General features: G+C 35.2%; 1 protein-coding gene across 3 annotated transcripts; it reads right to left on the bottom strand.

The window, feature by feature from the left end:
* Positions 1–7,372: 7,372 nt before the first annotated feature.
* On the bottom strand, positions 7,373–13,442 carry LOC104248962 (probable inactive histone-lysine N-methyltransferase SUVR2). 3 transcript variants are annotated; one of them, XM_009805322.2, is made up of 6 exons: positions 13,318–13,442; positions 12,212–12,366; positions 10,079–10,303; positions 9,411–9,446; positions 8,868–9,297; positions 7,373–8,003 (listed from the first exon to the last, which is right to left on the bottom strand). In XM_009805322.2, the coding sequence occupies exons 3-6, from the start codon at positions 10,259–10,261 to the stop codon at positions 7,648–7,650; spliced, it is 1,005 nt and encodes a 334-aa protein (XP_009803624.1). In that variant the 5' UTR covers positions 10,262–10,303; positions 12,212–12,366; positions 13,318–13,442; the 3' UTR covers positions 7,373–7,647. The 3 variants fall into 3 exon arrangements, with proteins under 3 accessions (XP_009803624.1, XP_070024578.1, XP_070024577.1); XM_070168477.1 differs by lacking the exon at positions 9,411–9,446; XM_070168476.1 differs by lacking the exon at positions 12,212–12,366 and having other exon boundaries at positions 13,318–13,423.
* Between the last annotated feature and the right edge of the window lie 8,775 nt (positions 13,443–22,217).

Here is a 22,217-nt window from a genome sequence, read left to right as displayed (position 1 = left end):
GAGAAGACAGTACAAGTTTTTAAGGTAAGTAGTTTTGAAGAAAGATAATTCAAGTTAGAAGGAAAATGTTGTTGAGGTCAGGAGCCCCTCTAAAGAATAGAATGGCGATTTATTTTCAAAGTTGTTAAGGTCAGGAGCCCCCCTGAAGAACAGAATGACGATTTATTTTTCAAAGTTGTTGAGGTCAGGAGCCCCCCCTGAAGAACAGAATGACGATTTATGTTCAAGTTGTTGTAGAGGTCAGGAGCCCCCCTGAAGAACAGAATGGCGATTTATTTTTCGAAGTTGTTGAAATCTCGCCCGCCTGAAGAAAGGAATGGCGATTTAGTTTTTAAAAAAATGTTGTTGAGGTCAGGAGCCCCCCTGAAGAACAGAATGACGATTTATTTCAAAGTTTTGAAGTTGGGAGCCCGCCCATATAACAGAGGAATACATTTCTGTCTTTAAATTTCAAGTTTTAAAGTTGGGAGCCCGCCTATATAACAGAGGAATACATTTCTGTCTTTAAATTTAAAGTTTTGAAGTTGGGAGCCCGCTTATATAACAGAGGAATACATTTCAAGTCAGTAAAGCAGAGGAATACAGCCGAAATCCCCAGCATGAAACAACAAGAATCCCCAGCAGAGGAAGGAAGTCCAAGACTCGATGGAAAAATAATGCGAAGCTCCCGAAAAGGAAATAAGCAGTTCGAAATCGTCAGTCAAGGGAGAATACAAGACAAATCGAAAGTGAAGAAATACCAGATGAGTCACCGAGACATCAAAGCAACAAGAGACACAAGAGCATGATCTAGATAAAATTTTATAATTCATAGACTATGGTCTAGTCTAGCTTCTTGTTTTCTTTCAGCATGGTGTAATAAGGAGGTCGGCAAGCAGTAAAAAACAGCATGCAACAGCAGTAACATTGCAGTCCCATGGTAGTCCCAGCTACCAAAACTTCCCGAACTACATTAACCTGATTTCCTTCTAGCCAGGGATATATAGGAAACCTTTGAAGCAAAGGATCAGTTAAATCTTTTTCAAGAAAAAAAATGCTTCACACGGAGTACTCGGATGGGCAAAAATTGTTCGCTTTATCTTTGCACGAAAATTCTTCGTGTTTTCGGACAAAGAGGGGCAGCTGTAAGCACGTGATTTTTGCCCTATATGAGAATTACTCCAAAAAATTCCAAAAATAAAACAATTTTTGTTTGTCTGCAATTGTCGTGAATTTTGTGTTATTTTTCTTCTATTGTTTGCATTTGTCTGTGCATGTTTATTTGCTAAATTAATAAAAAATACAAAAATATGTCGCATTTGCATTTATGATTTAGGTTTGCAATTATGAGTAATTAAGTTTGTTTTACAAGAATAAAAATTACAAAAATAGTCATCTTTTGCATTTTTAGCATTTAATGTCCAAATTGTGTGATTTTATTTTATTGATGTTTAATTTTGGGTAATAATTATTATTAGAAGTTACTTAGTATTTTAAGATAATTTTGGTTTTTATAATTTAATTTTAACATTTTAGTTTTATTAATAAGTAAAAGAAAAGAGAACAAAAAATAGACGAAAATCGGATTGGGCCTCTTCTTCAAAATTTTAAACCACAGGTCCAAAGAACTGAACCCATAACAGGTCAACCCGACCCAGTCTTCCCCATAACCAAACCACCCGCCCAACCCCTTTTCTTCATTTTCATTTTCATTCCCCCCCAAACCCTAAACATAAACCACGCCCCCCCCCAATCTTCTTTCTCCTCCTGCTCCAAGCCCTACCTCTCATGGCTGCCCAGAACCATGGCTGCCTATCGACCACCCTCCAGTCCACCAGCCTCCTCCTCCCGACCAGCTGTTGTCGCTGCTTCGTCTTCTTCTCCGTCGTGAAACGAACCACCATGAACGACGTCGACCACCCTTGTTGTCCTCATCTTCCCATCGCTGATGCTGTTTCTTCTTCCTCAACCTCACGTCCAAACAACCCCCAGCCACGCCGGAAAAACCAGTGTTGCTGCCCGTCTCCACCAGCTGCTATAATAGCAGCGACGAACGCATACACACACAGTCGCCACGGCTGTTGTTGCTGCTTCTTCGTCCAGCTTCGACCATGGCTGCCCTCTCGTCGTCACCACCCCAGCTTCAACCACCAACGACCCTTCCCGTCCGCCATTGACGAGCAACTATCGCTGCTGCGTCAACCATTGTTGCTGCCCTCGTCGAGCTTCCATGGCTGCTGCACCTTCTACTGCTTCGTCTGCTACGTCCGGCCAGCTCCACCAGTTCATTGACAAGCAGCGTTGCTACTGTCCCTTTCTTCTTCTTCGTCGACTGAACTCCATCACCACCGGAAAATGGCGACGGAAGTTTGTTTCATCAATGGAGTTCGTTTAAAGCTCGAGGAGAGTTCGTTTGAGTTTGTCAACTGACTTTCAAGTTTATCGTTCCATTTGGTGTAACGTTCCTGTTGAGTCGAGATCCGTTAGGTCGTTGACAGTCTTGGTTCGAGTTTTTCCATTGTCGTTCGAGTTCGTCGTTGTTCATTTCCGGTTAGTTGGTTTAAGTTTCATTTCTGTCCGTATTTTGTTTGAAATTCTCAGATTTGAAATCAGTATATGTTTGATTCTTTTCTTGTTCGTTGTTTATCATTTCTTGATTATTTCTTCAGTTTGTTTTTATTCATTGTTCTTGTTTAGTTTTAATATAGGAATGTGTTAGATTTAATTCGGGTTCATTGTTTGTTTGAAGTTTGTTAGTTTTTCATCAAGTGATTTAATGTGAGTGTTTATGTGTTGGTCTTTAGTTTTTGATTTAGTTTGAATCATTCTTTGTTATGATATTGTTTGATTTAGTTTGAGTTCAACTGATATTGAGTTTAGTGATTTAAATCTACTTATTTGTCCTGTTAAGTTTTTTGATCTGAATCTGACTCTGTTAGTAATTCATGAATGTTGTTAATTTGGCAAGTTTATTATGTAGAAGTTGATTATTTGTTGATGAAATTTGATTAGGAATTGGTTATAGTTGCTATAGTTTGGTTAATTGATTTATGAGAATTGGATATAGCTGATGGGGGTAGAATGGTCAATTGTAGTATTTTCAGGGGTAGAATGGTAAATTGCAGTATTTTCAAGGGCATTTTCGGGATTTTAAAAGAGTCTTAAAAATAATTAATGAGTGCTCTGTCCACTAAGTATTAAATAATATTTAAATAATATTAAAATAATACGTCGTGGGGGACAAGACATAATGGTGGGGAATTTCCAAATTGTTTAATATAGTGGGGGACAAAACATGCGGTAGTGGGGCAATAAGAGATTTAAATAAGGAAAAGATATGTGTTAGTGGGAATTAATACATTGTTTAATATAGTGGGGGACAAAACATTAGGTAGTGGGAAGTTAAAGGAGGATGGGTAGAAGATGGTGAGATTTAATTTTAAATGCTGGAAGTTGGTAAATAAATAGAGGGGCTTGACACAAATAAAATGAGGATTCCGAAAATATACAAGAGAATTCCGAAAAATATTGAAAGGGGATAGAGGATTGACTGAATATTGAGAAAACATTTCGAAGGAGATTCAAAAGAGAGAGTAGTATACACCCGATATACAATCTGCATACACTGGATATACAAAGTGGTCAGAATTTAAGGGTTAAACATTAACTGGTCTTTCAATCAAAAAAGATTCACTTTGTTTCTGCCCGTTGATTGTTGTTGGTGTTTCTAGATTTTCGTTTGATTTGTTCCTTGAGTTTTGTTGGTTGTTTGTCACTACTTCACTGGTTTGCTGGATTTTTATCTTGATTTTAAAATCTGTCACTGGTCTCTCGTTGCTGGTTGTTACTGGTTGTTGGGTGTTGCTGTTGTTGTATGCTACTGCATTTCTGCTGATCTTCCTTTTCTTTTGCTTCCAATATCAAGTACACAACTGACACGCTGGTTACTGTAAACTGAAACATGAAGCATGAATATGAAATGATGAGTTGAAGTTATGAATTTATCTTAGTTATATTCTGAATTTTATTTGTATATATACATTATTTAGCTTACTCTAATCAGAATTATATAGTTGTTTAATATATATAGTGGAACATCTGAAAGTAGCTTAGCGGACGAACTATCTATGTATTGCCTAAAAAATAAATAAATGGTGTAGTAACTCTGTCTAGTTAATTCGTTATTGTTGGATGATTATCATGTCTCAAAAAGCATGTTAGCTGATTTAGACTATTCTTAAACATTCAACAGTTAGCCCATTAAACGAATAGACGGTTTCAGAACTTGTAGGAATATTGTTTAGCTAAATACTATTGGTTAATTTCAACATGTAAATGGTCTAGGATTAAAATTAGATTGCCAAGTTTTTTTAATTTGACAAACTGTGAGCATGCCTAGTATAATGTAACTAGGTAGTAACATGTGAATAAGATGGCCCAAGTCCAGTTTTGTGCCATACACATTGGGCCTAGGTCCACGTTGGCCAACAGGCTGTCCATATTGTGTTTACATTCTGATTTAACAAATTGCGTTCGGAACCCGACTATAACAACTCATAAGCATGTAAATAAATTAGGACCTTTTCTCTTTCATTTTTTAGAGACAAATTTAATAGAAAAATGTAGGCACTTTAGGATTATCCTTTTGAAATAAATGAGATAAGCCTCACCCAATAAAACGCACAAGTCGCGGGGACCTCAACAAAAGGTTAATAATTGTATAGACTTCGAGATCGGTCGTTTAGCAAATTTCACGGCCTTACCCAAAATAATGATACGCTAGTCGCTTTAGGCGCGCATTTAACAATTTATTTTCTTAAACTCGGGTGCACATTTATGTGACCCAAATCTAAATCTCAATAGAGTCGAAATATGTCGATAACCACGGGTACATTGATGTGACGTGGTTCGAGATATATTTTCACGATGTTGCAATTCTCGATAAAAAATAATAATAATGATAAAAGCGGTTAAAAGTTCAAATTCGCACATATGTTCAACATGTATTATATCAGATAATCAAGCCGAATATGACAGTTGAGCGACCGTGCTAGAACCACGGAACTCAGGAATGCCTAACACCTTCTCCCGGGTTAACAGAATTCCTTATCCGAATTTCTGGTGCGCAAACTGTTAAACAGAGTCATTCTTTTCCTCGATTCAGGATTCAACCGGTGACTTGAGACACCATAAATCTCCCAAGTGGCGACTCTAAAATAAATAAATAAATCTCGTTTCGATTGTCATTTAATTGAAAAAACTCCCTTCCGCGTCCCTTTGCGGGCGGCGCGGGCGAAAAAAGGAGGTGGGACACCTATTGAAAGAAGGGTATAAGAATGATTCAATTTGTCCGTGTATCTTTATAAAAAGATCTGGATTTGAATTTGTTATAATCTTTGTGTATGTTGATTCAAATAGCATTACAACTCCCAGACAGCTTCCTAAAGCAGTAAACTGTTTAAAGAAAGAATTTGAAATGAAAGATCTTGGAAAGACAAAATTTTGTCTTGGTCTACAAATTGAGTATATGAAAGATGAAATTTTTATCAATCAATCAGCATACACTGAAAAGATTTTAAAGCGATTTTATATGGATAAAGCACATCCATTTAGTACCCCGATGGTTGTGAGATCACTCGATATAAATAAAGATCCATTCCGATCTCATGAAAATAATGAAGAACTTGTTGGTCTTGAAGTACCATATCTTAGTGCAATTGATGCACTAATGTATCTTGCTAACACTAAAAGGCATGACATAACATTTTCAGTTAATGTCTTAACAAGATATAGCTCTGCTCCTACAAGACATTGGAGTGAAATCAAACACATATTGTATTATCTAAAATGGACTACCAATGTGGGCTTATTTTGTGGCAATGATTGCAATCCTGATCTTGTTGGTTATGCCGATATAGAGTATTTATCTGACACACACAAGGCTTGATCTCAAATATGTTATGTGTTTACATGTGGAGGCACTGTCATATCTTGGCGATCGACTAAGCAATCAATCGTGGCTACTTCTTCTAATCATGCTGAGATAATTTCTATTCATGAAGCAAGTCGAGAATGTGGTTTGAAGTGTGACAAACTACCCATAATTTTGTATGAAGACAATGCAGCATGCATAGCCCAATTGAAGGGATGATTCATAAAAGGAGATAAGACAAAGCACATTTTACCAAAGTTATTTTCACACATGATCTTCAAAAGAATGGTGATATCAATGTGCAACAGATTCGTTCAAGTGATAATATGGTTGATTTGTTCACCAAATCTCTACTGACGTCAACCTTCAAGAAACTGGTGTACAAGATTGGGATGCGAAGGCCGAAGGATGTGAACTGATGCTCTCATCAAGGGGAGTTAATACACGGTGTACTCTTTTTTCCTTACAAGGTTTTGTCCCACCGGGTTTTCCTTGCAAAATTTTTAACGAGGCAACCAAAAGGCGTATTTCTAAATATGTGTACTCTTTTTCCTTCATTAGGACTTTTTTCCCATAGGGTTTTTTTCCTAATAAGGTTTTAACGAGGCACATTATTTATGGACATCCAAGGGGGGGTGTTATGATAAATATCATGTTATGGTGGATGTCTACTCTTCCTCTATGATCTTCATGTCAAATGCTTAATGACATATTCAATGACATTTTTTCTATATTCAATGACATATTCCATGACATATTTTCTTCACTTTTCATGCCTATATAAATGTCTTGTAATAGATAGGAAAATACACACAATTGAAGAAGAAAATCTCTTCCTTCTCTCTATCTCTATTTCTTATTCACGTTTTACTAAATTGCTTTTATTTCATAACACATGGGATTTTATTTGATATTTATGAATTATCCAATCAAATTTTATTGGAAGCTACAAAAGCAAATCCATAGGCTTTCGCTTTCGAATCTCTCTAAAGTTGCAGTCACATCATTCCTTAAACTATTAGGGTTTGTATCGAAGGAACTATTTTCTCTAGACAAATTTTCGATTGTAATATTATTACTTTTGATCCTAGAGCAGGGAACACTCATATCCCCCTAGAAACAATGCTACTGTTATACCCTAACGGGTAAGTTTTTAATATATATTAGAATATCCCAGTTAACCAAAAAATGTTACTCCCTAACCTGTTAGGTCTGAAATCCCTCCCATAGTAGAGTCTAGGAAAGTCTAGGAAGGATAGTGTGTACGCACACCCTACCCGAGAAGGTAGAGAGGATGTTTTATATAACAACAACAATCACCCAGTAGAATTCCACAAATAGAATTTGGAGAGAGTAATATGTACGCAAACCATACTCTACCCTAGGAAGGCAGAGAGGTTGTTTACGATATACCGCAATCACAAACAGGTGAATTATGCCTTCATTGTCAAAGACCACAGATAACTAACATAATACACTTTCCCAACCTTTTCATCATATCAAAAAGATCAAGAAAGTTCTTAACAGTGTCGAGCAATAACGGATGCATAGGAAGAAAAAAAACGAAAAAGAAAGGGAAAACGCAGTATTTACGAAGATGTTGTTAAGCTCAAATTGAGGTTAACACAAAATGTTGTAAGCTAAATGTAAACCTGCTTACTGAACCAGTCTCATTTCTCCTTCTCCATGCTTCCTAGTAAATTTTCCTTAACTTAATGAGGACTTCATTTAGTCGATTATTTATTTGGTGATTCAGTGCCCATTTCCCAGAAACACTGACAAACATCTGCCATGACTTTCATCACCGAAAAATTAGGATCAAGTTCTTTGTATTGTTTGAGATATTTATCCTCCATTAACTTCACCACTTCATCGAGAGTAGGCGTGTGGAAATCTGATCTTCCAAGAACTGGGCCACACTTCAAGATAATTTTCACTTCTCCAGATAGTGAGGAAGCTATCTCCAGACCGGTACGAGATTTAACCGTGCTTATTTCAGGCTTGCCATTAGCTACTCCTCGACAAGGTGGAATTCCATCATTTGTATCCGAGTCAGCGACATTTGGCAATGTCTCACCTTTGCTTGCTGAACCTGCACATTCAGATTACATACTCTGAGAGAAGAAAAGGACACACCTCATAGGTCTTGTACTGAAGTTAAAACAACAATAACAACCCAGTATAATCCCACCAGTGGGGTCTGGGGAGGGCAGTGTGTACGCAGACCTTACCCCTACCCTAGGTAGAGAGGCTGTTTCCGATAGACCCTCGGCATCCCTCCCTCCAAGAACTCCCCACCTTGCTCTTGAAGTGACTCAAACTCACAACCTCTTGGTTGGAAGCGGAGGGTGCTCACCACTAGAGCAACCCACTGTTGTCACTGAAGTTAAAAGACAAACAGAAAGTAATAATCATAGTGATCAAGGATACATCCCTAGTAATCACAAAGGTTAACTGCAAACTCAAGCACAACTTTTCGTGTTTCTCTAATATAGCTTGAAATACTTTATGTACAATTGGAGACAGGAACAGACGGAAATGGATAATCTAGCCAATTCTTGAAAGTTGAATAGGCAAATAAGAAATTTGAAATTCAGTGGAAGAATCAGGAAGAGCTCAATTTGGATACACACACAAGACTTAGAGCTGTGGTTGAGATCCTGAAACACACTTCCTTAGAAGTCTATATAAATCCAGAAACACACTTCCTTAAAAGTCTATATAAATCCAGAAACACTCTTCCTTAAAGTCAATGGGATTAAAATGTTGTGAATGCAAAATTTGCAAAGCGAAGCGATCTAGTTGTTAAAGGAGGTGTCAAAATTATCAACAACCTAACATTTCATTCCATTTTAAAAACTTAGCCAATGTCAAGAGCACACATAAGAGAGTCCTTTTCAGCACTTGTTCTATAATTAATAGATTGAACCATAAACGGAAATGAGATACCCTCTACCTGGACAGATGACGGCAAGAGGAACTTCAAGATGTGGCAGGTCATCAGTGACTGGCTCATCCTTAGGTTTGATAAAAGCATGGTTAGCATTGGATTTCATCGTAGGTGATACTGGGATTCCATTACCAGAAATAGATCGAGCTCTCCTAGAAACTGGAAGGCTCTTGTCTATGTTAGAAGGCTGAGATAAAGGAGATCCTCCTTGTGGTACTAAAGAATTGGATGAAATAGGTTTCTTTCCTTTGTTTCTACCAAGTGATGGACAAGATCTAGCCTGTGATTCGTCGCCCATGGATTGAGAGGAATCTAGAACACCCAGTGGCTGGTTTTGCACATGAGATTCAGGAGAATCATATGGTTGACTTAATTGATTTTTTAACCGCTGCCTTTTTAGAGGTGGTTCAGGCTCATCTTGCACCAGCTCCTCTTGCTGAACGAAATCAAAAAGTGAAAGGAAGTAAAGGTGAGTAGAAAGATTCGAGAAAAAAGGCATATTATGGAAGACAGTAGCCAGAAAGTAGGAACATTAAAGTAATTCAATACTTCGGGATTCTCGGATGACTTTTTATTTTCTGTTTCCTGAAATGAAAGAAAGCATGTCAGCAAAAAAAGCTCACATGAAAGAGACGGCAGAAAACTGAAAACAAAGTACTGAAAACAAAGTACTTTAGAAAGAGTGCCACATAATTTGAAATTCAATTTGGAAAGAATTTAATTTCAAACTTCCCATTTTACTCCTACTCACACGCTTCTATAACCACTGAACTGTCTTGGCATGTTTAAGACTACAAGTCCTAAAAGTCTTCCTTTATTTCTTAAACTACATGCCTAGTCAAAAACACTCACATAAAATAAAATGAAATAGAGGGAACAGAGGCAGATCTAGGATTTCTAGTACATGGGTGTGCTACTAAAAAAATGAGGAGAAGATGTATTAAGTGGGAATTGATCCTTATTACTCTTAGCAATTAACTCAACCTTAAACCAAATGCATCATTCACCCTTCTTGCACCATTCACCCTTCTTGGAGCATGGGTGCCACCAGTTAATAATATACCAATTTTAGAAAATATATACATAAAATATCTAATTTTGCAAAGAGACCATGGATTCATGTGTCCCATATTTTTTCCTATAAATCCGCCCCTAGGAGGGAGTACTCATTCAAAAGGAAGAAAAACAGAAGTGTATTAAATGAAGGAAATTAGCACCTTTGATTCCTCGTTTTCAAATATCGCATCTGCAAGGACCCTATAGTTCTCCTCTTCTATAAGGTCCCAATTTTTATTATACAGTTTTAAAAGTTTCTTCAACACTGGCTTCACCTTGTCTCCAGAAATCCCGATAGCTTTCATAGCACGAAAGGCACAATCGACCCTAGAGTTTGGAGGCATTGCTTATCGAAGCTGATTTAAGATAGCAGCTTGAAATTGAGCCTGCATTTTCCAAGACATCATCTGCTAGAGAAGGGCACAAGATACAAAGTACTAGATAGCTAACAAGAATTACACAGCCGTAATACCAAAGATACACGTAACTGAGGCTTTGAATACCCAAATATAATAACTAATCCAAACATACAGACAATGATTTCCCAAGGTAAGGCGGTAAGAAAATCGCATGAAGCTGATGGGATGTTTCCTCCATCAGCTGGCTTTTGAAAATTCAACACTAGGACCAAAAGAGTATTTAAAAACTGAATTAGTCCAAGACATCTAAGGCTTTATGCCACTCCTGTAAAAGATATAGCATCAAAGTAAGTCCTACAAGAGAGAAAATATGTATAATTACAAGTACAGCTAGTTAAGAATTTCAAACATGAAAGATTACAACTTTCGAGGAATCTGATTAAGTGGGGAACTGTTTACATCATCCAGTGCACATAGAAAGATTGCTTAGATGGCTGAAGATTCTTCAACAACAACAACTATGCCACAATCCCAAACAAGTTGTGGTTGGTTATATGAATCCTCACTGACCATATTGCTCCATTTAAGCTCATCCTAGACCGATATATGCAAAATAAAAATAAAAATAAAAGTAATAGAAGTTGGCATATAAAGAAGGCTGAAGATTCTTAGACAAGGAAATAATACAGCAAGCTTCTCTTACCTTCTTAAGAAAGTGGTTATAAGCACAAACAGACAACACTAAAATCTAAACAAATTTATTACAACCTCCGTCCCATTATGTATGTTGTGTGACTAGGCACAAAGATTTTTCAGACTTGTGGTCTAAGCCAACCCATAGATATTTGTGTGGCTAAATGCCTAAATCATCTCGTTTCGGGTAAAATGAGAAGTTTAAAATTATTGTTTCTAAATGCAGAAAGGTATCCTTTCTTTTTGGGAATGACTAATAAGGAAAGTACATCACATAAATTGGGATTGAGGGAGTATATGTTAGTTTTAGAGCATATTAGTATTTGTGATTATTCATGATTTAGTGATATTATGGTGATGTTAGTTGGTAGTTCCGATAATAAGGTATGGAAGACAAACAAATAGGGTAGTAAATAATACTCCTTCTGTCCCAATTTATGTCCCAATTTATGTGAAACTCTTTCCTTTTTAATCAGTCCCAAAAAGAACGACACATTTCTATATTTAGTAACAATTTAACTTTAAAATACTCAATTTACCCTTAATATGATGGTTTATAACAACAAAAATTTGTATTGTTTGCTTTAAATCACAAGTTTCAAAAGTCTTTCTTTCCTTCTTAAATTTCGTGCCAACTAAACACTATCATGTAAAGTGGGACGGAAGGCGATAGATTTGATAGTGGATAATAAGTATGCATGTAACTGGATTAGTCGCCTTAAGAAGAGTAAAGAGTTAAAAGTATATATGATTAAACTACAACTATAATTTCGGGGGTGGACCTAGAATAGAGGGTGTGATAGTCCAATTCTACATAGTTTTTAGCTTTGGCTTAGACCCTATATTTGCGTAAAAAATTCACCAGATAAGTACAAATACAGATTTTGAACCCAACATTGTGATAGCATCCCTAACTCAAACGCACAAGTTCAAATACTGATCCGCCTACACATGATGTAACTAACTCATGAATAGCCGTAAATACTAATAGGCTCTGAAAGACTGAAACTAACACATTACCAACATAGAGGATCATAAGAAAAATATATTCTTTATAGAGCATTTCTCGTAACTAAATCCAAAATTTCATCCACACACATGAAAAAGCAACTTCAAGGCATTTTGTTTTCAATGTTAGAAACTCTGTAAGAACAGTAGAACTGCCACAACTGAAACCACGGTATTAAAGATGAATAACCCCCTAGACAATGACCTAGTGGTCTAAGAGTTTTGAGTAATAACCTTTGGCCGTACAAATCCCGCGGAGTCGACACTAGGCCAACCCTTTCAATCTGTGTAAGTTTTCGTGAGCAGAATTACCCAATACCTCCGCTGATGGGAGGTAATAGGTAATCTCTGGATTAGTCGAGATATATACAAGCTAGCTCCAACATCACCTTTATAAAGATAAAAATAAATACTATTAAATGAGAGCAAAAAGAACATGATAATTCATGCAAAACAACCATCCTAAATAGTGGTGGCAAAATGGTTAAAAGAAAACAGTTATCCACCTATATTATCCATTAAAAACAGGTTGGATAATGAATTTTTAAAAAAACGGGTCAAATATGGATAAGAACCATATTATCCATTTAAAAAATGGATAATTAATGGATAACTAGTGGGTTTAACTTTTACATTTGTAAAACCTCAAATTGGGGGTTCCTCAAGTTTGGGAGACTAGGAATTTTCCGAAAAGTGATCATATTCGAGAAGTCATAAATAATATGAATATCCATATTATCCACCAGTTAACCTGTTTTTTATCCGTATTAAATATGGATCGGGCCGAATAACTTATCCATTTTTACACTACACGTTTTCAACCCGCCCATATCTGACCCGACCCGCCCGTTTGCCACCACTACTCCTAAAACACCCAGCATTCGTAAAATCACTAGAAACTTCTAGGAAATAAAATTAAAATTTGTTCTTGTAGTTGTTAAACTGGTCAAATTCATGATTCACCCAAACTGTAACCCTGTAACAGAATCGAAGAATAGCAAGCCACTGAAAGCTAATAGCAATTCAACCCTACCGAAAAATAAATGCGGCGCACACACACCAATAAAAAGGTCAAGATGAAATTAACATTACATGAAAATGAAAAATACTGAATTCGTACCCACTGCTATAAAATAGGAGTGGGTACAGTAGTAAGAGAGCCGTGGGTACAATCTGTACCCACAGCTATCAATTTGAACCAGGAATATAATTGAAACCAAATTAACAATAATTTATAGTGCAAACTGCAACAAAATAATAGTAATAAGTATTCTGAACCCACTAATTCCAAATAATGCATTTAATTTTGAAAAAATGAGACTTCGTTGTTACGAACTTACCATGGAAAATGAGGTTTAACTCCAGCAGTCAATTTGCAGAGAAAGTGAAGAGCGCACGGCGCAGTGAATAAATTGTATTGGGGGAACACGAGAGAAAATGTTGTGAAATTGACGCGTCAGCAATGGCGTTTGTATTTATTGAGTTTTTAACTCAAATGGTCCCTTATGTTTGTCGCTAGGTCTAAAATAGTCCTCTAAATATATTTTTTGAGTATCTTTAATTTTTTAAGTTGGCAAAAAATAAATATTTTTGATATCTATTAATTATTTAAGAAACTGTTATTGTTAAATTTAACGAGAACTATTTTTTTAGAGGTGACTTTTTTTATTTTTTTGAGGTGGGGGTTTATCGAAAATAATATTTGTACTTTATCGATAAAGATAAGGTCTGCGTACACACTATCCTTCCCAGAGTGAGATTTTACTGGGTTGTTGTTGTAGTATCATTTTAGAGGTGCAAAATTGAAATTTCTACTAATTTTAGTATCTGCTGCATATTCTGATGTGCAATTTTGTTGTTGTAGTATCATTTTAATTCTTTAAGTTGGTAAAAAGTAAGTACTTAAAAAAACACTAATTGAGATTTAACAAGAATTATAAGAATGTTATAAAATAAAGACTATAAAGTAAAGATAAGTATAGAGAGAAACTGATATATTATTCGAATTCAAACTGATGTACCTAATGAACTGAAATCTCTTCTATTTATAGAAGAAAGGAAACTGTTGTGTAAGCTGCTACTATACCAAATATGGATAATCTTCTACTGAGAGCAATGTTTATCCATAACGGAGTACTGAAAGGATAAGCTTATTATACCCGATATGGATAATCTTCTACCGGGGGTAATATTTATCCATAACTGGGTACTGAAAGGATAAGTTTATTATACCTTGTATGGATAATCTTCTACCGGGGGTAATGTTTATCCATAACTGGGTACTGAAAGGATAAGCTTATTATACCCGGTATGGATAATCTTCTACCGGGGATAATATTTATCCATAACTGGGTACTGAAAGGATAAGCTTATTATACCCGGTATGGATAATCTTCTACCGGGGGTAATGTTTATCCATAACCGGGTATCGAAGTGATAAGCTTCTTCAGGAAGCTTATTTCCAATAGAGTACTTAAATAGATAAACATATTTACGGTGGAGTCCCATATGGATAAGCTTCTTCAGGAAGCTTATTTACAACGGAGTACTAAATGAACATCCATAATATAATATATTTATAACACTCCCCCTTGGATGTTCATTAAAAGATAATGTGCCTCATTAAAACCTTACTAGAAAAAACCACGTGGGAAAAAATCCTAGTGAAGGAAAAAGAGTACACATATTTAGTAATACGCATTGTTGGCTGCCTCATTAAAAACCTTATAAGGAAAACCCTGTGGGAAAAACCTTAGTAAGGGAAAAAGAGTACAACGCGCATTTTACTCCCCCTGAAGAAAACCTTATTTCAAATATTTGAGTCTCCGCATTCCAATCTTGTATACCATATTCTCAAAAATTGATGTTGGTAAAGACAATCTGTTGGATTGTCACTTGAACTAATTTGATGCACATCAATGTCACAATTTTCCTGAAGATCATGTATGTAGAATAATTCTGGTGAAATGTTCTTCGTTCTATCTCCTTTTATAAATCCTCCCTTTAATAGTGCTATGCATGAAACATTGTCTCCGTATAATATTGTGGGTCTTTTATCACATTCCAACCCACATGTTTCTCGAATGAATCACTGATCTCAATCATATGCACTCCCTGCTTGCCGGTTTGAAATCGAGCTTTATGGGTATCGGATAAATAACCTGCATCTGCATTACCAATACGATCTGCACCACTTTTGTTAGCATTAGCAAGATAAATAAGTGCACCATCTACACCGAGATAGAGTATTTCAGGACCAAGGAGCTCCTCATCCTCTTCTAGAGGTTGGAACGGATCCTTATTCACTTCAAGTGATTGAATATTCATTGGTGTACTTAATGGGTACACTTTGTCCATGTAAAAGTATTTTTAAGACCCTCTTGGAGCTCTTCTGGAGTTCCAATAAGATTTATGTCACCAACATAAACAACAAGTGTAACAAATTTTGATGACATTTTCTTTATAAAAATACATGGACAAATAACATAATTTATGTAACTTTCTTTCAACAAATATTTACTGAGGCGATTATACCACACGCGCACAGATTGCTTTAAACCGTACAAAGATCTTTATAATTTGATCGAGTACATTTCTCAAGACTTTGAATTATATGCTTCGGGCATTTTCAATCCTTCAAGGATCTTCATATAGATTTAGCCAAATAAGTCATATAGGTTAAGACTTGTATCTAAATGGTATGACATCTTCAAGTGTCTGGACTGCTAGTCCGATCCTCACAATCTTTTACAATATTGTGCACTATATTGTATTAAATATATCGTCGACGATCATTTTGTGTCAGTTCCAAAGTGACATAACTTGTGGAGATCTCATCACTTTCTTTATTTTCAGGTACCTGAACTTTTTCGGGAGTTTCATGAAATGTTATGTCGTGGGCTCTTCTAGAGCTTATTTCCTCCTCATTATGATCATTTTGATCATTAGCTCCTACTATTTTTCAAGGATTGTTACCTTTGGAACCGATTGGTCTACCACGCTTCATGCGTACAGTAAACTCTATCCTTCAGGGACTTTAATTTTAATAGGAGCATTTGCAGCTGAAATATGATATTTAATTTTGGATCAGCAAATGCTTCTGGCATTCGACTTGAATTATCTTCTAAGTGAGGATCATGATAATTCGATTCATATAGCATATTTTTCAACTGTTTATTCCATCCCCCAAATGTTAGAAAAACTAACATATATCCCCAATCATCTTTGGGAAACATATCTTTGTGTATTATGGTAGAGAAATTAATCATATACCACGCAACAAAAGATAGTAAAAATATTTGGTTTCTGATCCTAAACCAATTGTGAAGGGAGGACTTATCATATATTGTTGATCTGATGCATACAAGTGTTGCTATATGCAATTTAGAAAATCTTAGACCAACACATGAAGCTTTGTTCTCATAAGCAATGGTTTAGCCATTAATAGGAGGTATTCAATGCTAAACCAGCTTGGATATAAACCAACATTATCAAGATGAACTGTCTTGATTTCATAATCTGAAAATTATGCTCTTAATCGAGAAAAGCAATTCCAAATGCCAAACTGCAGGTTGACAATAATTACACATGTAACCATCTCATATATGCACCTATAAGTGGTTCACATGATAGGTGAACGGGCCCATATTCACCTTTTATATATTTCAGAATCAGGGGTCTTAGTCCCAACTTTAGCTGGTATAATCAATTCATTATGAGAACAAGCAACACATGAGAATTCCTGAAGAATCTTCTAGTTCTTTAGTATATGCTTATCTGAATTCTCAAATAGCTCATTTAAAAATGGCAAATGAAAACTTCAAGTTTATCATGTCATGTGTTATCTCTTAGTAAACTTCTGGTTTACTATGGCATAAACTTTTGCTTTAGTAAACTTCTGGTTTACTGTGATACATGATATAGTACAAATTAAAGAATAAGGCGGGTAACTTCTCACATACATATTATTTTACCCCCTATGATTGTGGAAACATGAAGATTATCAATCTTCCAATCATTTGTAGTCTCAATATGATAGCCATTTGTATTAGTAAACTTCAGGTTTACTACAACATATGTTTTGACCATAATCATATAATATGAATGACATATTTGTATATAAGCTCTTCGAGAGCCTTCATTTATTATCCACAATCTAATATTTATCTGGCACTACTGGTGTCATGTATTCTTTAGGCAAACATTTAGCTCTTCAGGAGTTGTTGATACATTTTGTACTATCAAATATTGCTCAGACACTGCTGGTGTCATGAGAGAAAATCACAATCAAATAAACAATGTAAAACAATTGTTTAAGCACACGAAAACTCCTCTTCATAATATTTTTCCACTTCAGGAGGCAATTTCAATTGTGTTACTTCTTCAGGAGCAAATTTAAAATACGAAATATTGAGTATATATTCTCTCAATTATATTAACTCTTCTGGAGGTGAATTGTAATGTATTCACATCAAGAGCGCGTTCATATTTACCCGACTTATTAGTATTGTCACATTCACTTCAGGGAATGGATTAATATTATCAAAAGTTCTCATCCTTCAGGAAATCGAACATAATTATCTGAATGCGCATTAATCACATCAAATTGTGATGCCTCAACCTCTTTTAAAATATTTACTACTTCAGGAGCAAATCGAGGCGTGCATTTAATATAGAGAATATTTATGTAGCTTATCTTCAATTGTAACCATAGAAAGCCTAAATTATCACTTCTGGTGATCATAGGCATATACCACTTCTGGTAGTTAACAAAATATAATTACAATGAGATATACGAAATATAACCACTTCTTGTGGTTGTATATTTCTTGCAAACTCTGCTAGAGTTTAAGTTGATCTAATAATGTTATCCATATTCTTCAAAATGACATAAACAAGATATATTATAGTAAACATCATTATCAAATCATAATTTTTCTTTATGTACAACAATTACATAACCATACTATCTATTACAAATAACAAAAATTAAAATATTTACATTTCTACAGATTCACCACCGATTACATGACTTGTTTCTCCTTCTGGGAGTGCAAAGTAATCAGCTACATCCAAATGCATGAAGTCTAAATTATCTTCAGAAATAAAATTTGCTTCAGCATTTTTCTCTGTCTTCTTCAGGGAGGCTTGATAAAGCTCAACCAGGTGCTTTGGCGTACGACAAGTACGTGACCAGTGCCCTTTTCCTCCACATCTATAGCATGCATTTTCTGCATTTGGCGCTTGCACCGCTTCATGCTTTTGTTCCTTCCTTTTCCACTGCTGGTGGTGAGGAGGCTTCTTTGGTGCATTATTATTACCATGATTGGGGTTTCTTCCCCGACCACGGCCATGACCACGACTGGGGCCACGACCTCTTCCACGTTTAGCTTGGTGGAAGTTCGTCTCATTCACTTCAGGGAATGGACAAGAACCAATAGGTCGGCTTTCATGATTTTTCATTAATAGCCCATTATGTTGCTCTGCTATAAGAAGATGTGAGATAAGTTCAGAATACTTTTTAAATCCCATCTCTCGATATTGCTGCTGCAGGAGCATATTCGAGGCATGAAAAGTGGTGAAAGTTTTCTCCAACATATCATGATCAGTAATATTATCACCACATAACTTCAATTGGGAAATAATTCTGAACATAGCAGAATTATACTCACTGATAGATTTAAAATCTTGTAGCCTTAGATGAGTCCAATCATATCGTGCCTGTGGAAGAACGACCATCTTCAGGTGGTCATATCTATCTTTCAAATTATTCCACAGTATGACTGGATCTTTAACAGTAAGATATTCCATTTTCAGGCCCTCATCAAGGTGATGGCGTAGGAATATCATTGCTTTGGCACGGTCTTGGTTTGATGCCTGATTTTTGTCTTTGATGGTGTCTGCCAGACCCATCGCATCAAGATGAATTTCAGCATCAAGCACCCAAGACATGTAGCTTTTGCCCGATATATCCAGGGCTACAAATTCAAGTTTAGAAAGATTTGACATTATTTAGGAAAAGAAAGTTCTTACCTCAGATACTTTCAAAATATTTGCTCGAGATGGCAGAGTCTCGTGCTGATAACGTGTTATAAAATAAAGACTATAAAGTAAAGACAAGTATAGAGAGAAACTGATATATTATTCGAATTCAAACTGATGTACATAATGAACTGAAATCTCTTCTATTTATAGAAGAAAGGAAGCTGCTGTGTAAGCTGCTACTATACCAGATATGGATAATCTTCTACTGAGAGCAATATTTATCCATAATGGAGTACTGAAAAGATAAGCTTATTATACCCCATATGGATAATCTTCTATCGGGGGTAATATTTATCCATAACTGGGTACTGAAAGGATAAGCTTATTATACCATGTATGGATAATTTTTTACCGGGGGTAATGTTTATCCATAACTGGGTACTGAAAGGATAAACTTATTATACCCGGTATGGATAATCTTCTACCGGAGATAATATTTATCCATAACTGGGTACTGAAAGGATAAGCTTATTATACCCGGTATGGATAATCTTCTACCGAGGGTAATGTTTATCCATAACTGGGTACTGAAAGGATAAACTTATTATACCCGGTATGAATAATCTTCTACCGGGGGTAATATTTATCCATAATCGGGTATCGAAGTGATAAGCTTCTTCAGGAAGCTTATTTCCAATAAAGTACTTAAATAGATAAACATATTTACGGTGGAGTCCCATATGAATAAGCTAGAATCTTATTTACAACGGAGTACTAAATGAACATCCATAATATAATATATTTATAACAGAGAAAATAATTTGACGAAAAACTCACTTTTAGAGGTGGAACTTTTGCAATTTCTACAATTTTAGGATCCTCGCCATAGATTTTGCCAAAATATATTTGGATTTATTTTCTTTGGCAAATGCATATTTGGCCATAGATTTTATTTATATTTTGGCAAATTTTCAAAACCCAAAACTAGCTCAAAACCCAAAAGAGCTGGTTTTGACCCAAAATATCACTATTATAATTTTCAAAAATTGCCCCAAACTTTTATATTTTATAAAAGAGCTCACCATTTATTATTTTGTAATAATGTTGTTTCTTTTTCTCGGTCATTTGATAGTGTATTATGTAGATCATTATAAGAATGATACTTTTGTACCAAATTTATTTATGTTCATGATTATGATTTGCGATAATATAATGAATATTATTGATAAAGGTTTTATTGGGTATTTATGATAATTTTTAGAACTTGTGGGTATAAGTCATGTTTCATGTTTTTTTTAAAAAAAAACACAAGTGAAATATGTTTTAAAAACTTATGTCCAAACACATTTTCATCTTCAAACTAAATTTCACCCAAATCAGATTTTTCAAAACAAATATGAAAATCTATAACCAAACGCTAGCTTAGTATCTGGTGTATTTTTTAAGTTATATTTTGGTTTATTTTAGGTATCTTGAGTTTTTTGTGTTGCATTTTTTGAATTTTGGCGATTTTTTTTTCCTTTTTTGGTCAGTCCCCCCCCCCCCCCCCCCACATTTTTTATTAAATTTAAGTGGTAAAGTTTGTTAAGTATTTAATGAAGACCAAAGTGCTCACATTTTGCAAATTTAAAAAATTAAAACAGATCAAAAGTAAACATAAAAGACTATTTTAATTTCATTTTTTCGAGTAGATATGGTATTTAAGTCTGCAAAAAGTCGTGTAGTTTTTGCACAAACTTACAAAAATTCAAAATGGATCATTTAAAACTAATGAAAATATCCATGTCTTTCGCGAGAGTTTTACTTTTTCGATTACAGTTTTATGTAAGAAAATTCTTTTTTAAGAAACTGCAATAATTCTTTTTATCAGGATTTTCCATATTTTATCGTGATGAATGTTACAATTGGAGGAAAATGAAATTAAGAAGGAAGATCTCTATAGGGGTTGAATTTTACTCTAATCAGGAGACAACGCGTAACATTTCTTAGTTTTAATGTCATGTTTATATATTCGGTTAGTTAAAGCAGAAGTGCTCAATTTTTGCAAAAAAAAAAAAAGAAAAAGAAATTAAGAACCATTTGGAAAACTCAAAAAAAGATAAAGTTTTTGGATCTGTGAAGAGAAGAAAAAATGTAAAAGACAATAACAGCAAAGCAACAATAATAACTACACCTTACACACCATCCAGTTACTTATCTTACCAATTCTTTTATAACCGTGGGGTCGGAGCCAGCTTGCGCAAATCTCAACTTATTCTAGGAGATACCTACTCCCTCACATTAGCACACAGATGACACAAGTGTTGTGACTTGTCTCTTTTCAGGTTATCATAGCTATTGAAAAGGCATGCTGAAAAGTGCACCAATCCAATGTAAAATCTTATCCAGGAACCATAAGATACTGCATACATATAAACCACCTGATTGTGACAGCAATAACTTTGGAGTCTAGTAAATTAACTTTGGAGTCTAGTAAATCTTGTAAACATGTAGGGTGCATTTAGTATAACGGAAAGTATTTCCCTGGAAAACAAGTAGTAATCTTACTCATTTTCTGATGTTTGGTACACAAATTAAGGAAAATAACTTCTCAAGAGTATTCATAAATAATTTAGATACAATAAACATGAAGTCATAAACTTTCGAACCAACAACCTTCAGAACCCACAAATTTCATAAACTTTCAAAACCGCGAATTTTCAAACGCGTAAACTTTATAATTTCTAAACCCGTAAACTTCCAAACACATAAACCTCAGAACTTATAACTTTGGAACTTGTAAAATTTTGAACTTGTAAACCGAAAGATGAAAAAACTAAAACTGAAAATATATATATATAAAAAAAATTGGGAGGGGTGGGGGAGGGGGGGGGGGAAGTGCAGAAAAACAAAAAAACAGAAATTTGAGGTTATAAAAGAAAAGTAAAAAAAAAACCTTTTTTTTGCCGTGGGGGGTTGGGGGTGGCAAGGTGGGTGGTGGCGTGATAAAAAAACTGAAAAAAGAAAAAAAAGCCTTTTTTGGAAAGGGATGGAGTGGGTTGGCGAGGGTGAGAAAGGTTAAAAAAGAGTTTTGAAAAATATTTTCGCTTCTCTTGATAAGAAAACATTTTCCTCCAATTGGAGTAAAATAAGTTCATAAGGAAAATGTTTCCAAAACATTTAAGCCAACCAAACATGGAAAATTGGAAAACATTTTCCGGAAAATGGTTCCCTTAGTACCAAACACACCCGTACTCCCCTCTGTTTTTCCTAGATA

This window comes from Nicotiana sylvestris, chromosome 2 (assembly GCF_000393655.2).
Source record: "Nicotiana sylvestris chromosome 2, ASM39365v2, whole genome shotgun sequence".
Taxonomy (NCBI): Eukaryota; Viridiplantae; Streptophyta; class Magnoliopsida; order Solanales; family Solanaceae; genus Nicotiana; species Nicotiana sylvestris.
This window is presented reverse-complemented; position numbering and strand designations above follow the sequence as displayed.

Excerpts from the sequence above, each read along its gene's own strand:
- LOC104248962 (XM_009805322.2), bottom strand. The coding sequence starts at position 10,261 with ATGCCTCCAAACTCTAGGGTCGATTGTGCCTTTCGTGCTATGAAAGCT. Across the intron at positions 9,447-10,078 it reads TTGAAAACGAGGAATCAAAG|GAAACAGAAAATAAAAAGTC; the intron begins GTGCTAATTTCC and ends CTTTCATTTCAG. Across the intron at positions 8,004-8,867 it reads TCTTGCCGTCATCTGTCCAG|GTTCAGCAAGCAAAGGTGAG; the intron begins GTAGAGGGTATC and ends CTGAATGTGCAG.